This window comes from Penaeus vannamei, chromosome 24 (genome assembly GCF_042767895.1).
Source record: "Penaeus vannamei isolate JL-2024 chromosome 24, ASM4276789v1, whole genome shotgun sequence".
Taxonomy (NCBI): Eukaryota; Metazoa; Arthropoda; class Malacostraca; order Decapoda; family Penaeidae; genus Penaeus; species Penaeus vannamei.
Window position 1 is genome coordinate 23,928,791 of NC_091572.1, and position 3,601 is coordinate 23,932,391.

Consider the following 3,601-nt stretch of genomic DNA (forward strand, 5'->3'; position numbering starts at 1 on the left):
ATCAAAATCAACTCTATATACATATAGAGACATTGATCAAAATAAGCTTCAACTGCGCAACCACTTCATGGGGCCTGTAGCAGAAGATAAATAATCCTTCATTTGCAGGATTGAAAAGAGTTATTTTCGTCCCACACAGCTGACCCGATTGGTAAGTAGCCCATGGCGTTCCTAAAGAGGATAAAACCTCGGACAATAAGAATCATCGTTGCAAGCAAAGGCTGGGCTGTGGGACCAGCTGAGTGGGAGGAACATTTACTATATTAACGTAAGGCGCCCCCATGGTCACACAGAATACTTCGATATGCCACCATAATAATAGCAACAATGATAATGATGAAAACAATAGGAACAATAATGATCATGAGAATGATGATGATAATAATACAGAAATAAAAAATATTAATGTTTATCATAATGATGATAATAATAGTAATAATTATCATTGGTCTTATCATCATTGTTATTATTATTACTATTATCATTATTTCTTTGTTATTAATATTATTATTGTTGTTATTATTATTATTATTGTTGGTATTGTTATTATTATTATTATTATTATTATTATTATTATTATTATTATTATTATTATTATTATTATTATTATTATTATTATTATTATCATTATTATTATTATTATTATTATTATTATTATTATTATTATTATTATTATTATTATTATTATTATTATTATTATTATTAGTTACCATTATGATAATGATTATAATAATAACGATGATAATGAAAATAATTTTTATAATAATACAAATAATTGCAACGATAAAAATGATGATAATGATAGCAATAAAAATGATGATAATGATAGCAATAAAAATGATGATAATGATAACGATGATTATAAAAATGATGACTATGACACTAACAATAAAACTTATAACAATGGTGATTATAACAATGATACTGATGACAATGATGATAAAAACAATGATAATGATAATGGCAAAAACAACTTGTCAGTGTCTCTCGCAGCACCATCTATTGGCGTGTCTTAGAAACTCTAACGTGAGATGTGAACGAGAACATGTCATTAATTTTGATAGATACTGTTGACGGTAATTTTTATTTGTTCATTTTAGATTATTTGTTTGATTGTTGATGCAAAAGAAGGTAAAAAAGATTGACAGTAATACCTTTTATGCTTGTATCTGGAAGAAATTATGCGAAACTACATTAATTATGGTACATTTTGGATTTTTAAAGTTGTGCAGATGGTTCATAAAGAACTGATTTAGTAAATTTTACTAATGACGATAGGTAAATGAGAACAACTGTCAGAATAAGGGCGATGTAATGATTAATTGTGAATGAAATTACAGCATTATAGTGAAAATATTTTTTATTATTGTAATGTCTTTCTAATGACATAAAAGTTATTTTAATATGTATTTATATAATTCTTATATCGTCAGTGTTCACAGGAAGTAAAGTATACTGAGAATAAGATCTGTATTATAGAGAAAGAAGGAATTATTATAGTTCAATAGGCTCAGGTTTATGCAGAGGAATTTCTAGACAAAAGTATTCAGCAAGTATGTAAAGAACACAAAAAATTAAATAAGAAAAAAAAAGACAGCAGAATATTTATTAATGACAGGTGACAGGTGACTTTAACCCATTGGGATTCATATTACAGGAATGTTTTATCAATAAAATGGGCCTCAGGGGTGGATGATGGGAAACCTCAGTGCAACAAACAGGTCACGGCAATAGTCATATTAAAGAAATTGTTGCTGAGGGTAGGATAAAGGGGTCATCTTGTCATGATTTCGTTGTATATTTGCAATATGCGAAGTGTGGTGTTACTCCCCACAAGAGCACGATGTGTGTTTTGTACAAAGTATATACTTCCTAAAAGAGATTGTATGAAGTATGATCAAGGAAAAGTAGTTCTGTGTTGGTTTAGCATCAGAAAATTTTTGGTCCAAAAAAATTAATAGTACAAAAGAAAGACAGAAAGGAAAAAAATAATACAAATACAGTTACTTGTATTGCATGGTCTAAACTACCTGGAAATATAATGTAGAATGTGCTCTACAAAAATGTTTTGTTGCAATCATGACACAGCATCACTAATGACAAATATAGGCCTCAGAAAAGAGCAAAGCAGCAAAGATGTATGTGCAGAAAAGGGGCAAATGGTATTGCAAAGAGGAGACGAGTCAAGGAAGCCATATGCCCGTATTTTGATCCATGTCTGAGCCCCGAGGCACCAAGATCCAATGTGTTAATACAAGGGTATTAAGTCCATCTTTTGAATGTGATAAGCTATGCTACTTGATAACTTGGAATGACAATATATAACTAAAGACACATAGACACAATTTATCTTTTTGACATATTACCTGGTGAGCTAACATAAAGAAGAGTGTAGCAAAATTGCCAGAGAACAAATATTTCAAGAGGCCTGATAAAGTATCAACAAAATTTATAAAAGTATCAACAAAATTTATAAAAGTATCAACAAAATTTATAAAGATGATAATTATAATAACTATAATAATGATTGATAATAATGATGATAATAATAATTATGATAATGATCATGACAAAAATGATGATAATGATAATTATGATGATAAAATTAATATCAATAATGATAGATTTATTATTATCATCATTATTATTATTATTGCTATTATTATATAGATAAAAGCAATGAAAATAGTGATAGTAGTACTCATAACAGGGACAGCAATGCTAATTGTTACATTTTCTTCTTCCTTGCAGTAATTCCACAGATTTTGTCATGGGAGGTAGTCCCTGTTCTTTTGAGAAGGGTAAGCTATATTGCTATCAAGTAAAGGCTGCTATGGTATTGTCACTTGTTAAACATATCAGGTTGTTAAGTAGTTTGATAACTTAGTTGTAATGAAATGTATTTTCTGATTATTGAGAGTGAACACATATATTTGTGATAATACCTAATACAAATATTAATTTCAGGTGAAGTAGAGATGACTTAAATATTTTGGTGACTTTATTGTAATAACTTATATTTTACTATTGTGATTGTGGAGAATTATTATCACATATGTGTAGTGATACCACTGAGTACCGTTTTTCATTTCAGATGCAGTATAGATGATTTGCCAAAAAGATATTCCTGCTTTGGAAGGGAAGAGTTCAGTCTCACACAAGCAGAATGACAGATAACACAGTCATTAAAGAAGAAGATCCCTTACAATGTAATGAAAAAAGTGGCCTACACATAGAACAGGAATATGCATGGTTTATTAAAGAGGAGTGTGATTTACCAGAAGAAGGAAACAAAGACAAAACACATAGCTTTTGTATATCTGACATAGATGGAGATTCATTAAACAAGTGTAAAAGGTATCCATTTGTGAAGTATGTTAAGCCACCTGTAATTGATGAACCCTATGTGTGCAAAATATGTGGTATGAGATTTTCCAAAAACGGCAATTTAGAAAGACACATGCAGATGCATTATGGAGTCAGGTCTTATGGTTGCAAAATTTGCAATAAGAAATTTACTCAGAAGTGGAATATGATAAGACACATGAAACTGCATACAGGCGAAAAACCTTTTTGCTGTGAGGTATGTCATGAAAAATTT

General features: G+C 29.5%; 1 protein-coding gene across 3 annotated transcripts in view; it reads left to right on the forward strand.

Annotated features, from left to right (window-relative positions):
• Positions 1 to 986: 986 nt before the first annotated feature.
• Positions 987 to 3,601, forward strand: part of LOC113803331 (gastrula zinc finger protein XlCGF8.2DB) — a 3,172-nt gene continuing 557 nt past the window's right edge. The window contains exons 1-3 of one of the 3 annotated variants that reach the window (XM_027354099.2): positions 987 to 1,076; positions 2,752 to 2,801; positions 3,095 to 3,601. The exon at positions 3,095 to 3,601 is cut by the window's right edge and continues 557 nt beyond it. In XM_027354099.2, coding sequence (XP_027209900.2) covers positions 3,167 to 3,601 — 435 coding nt within the window. In that variant the 5' untranslated portion in view covers positions 987 to 1,076; positions 2,752 to 2,801; positions 3,095 to 3,166. Of the gene's footprint in view, positions 1,077 to 1,253; positions 1,279 to 2,751; positions 2,802 to 3,094 lie in introns of those variants that run through there. The other 2 variants (XM_070138566.1, XM_027354100.2) reach the window with 2 other exon arrangements.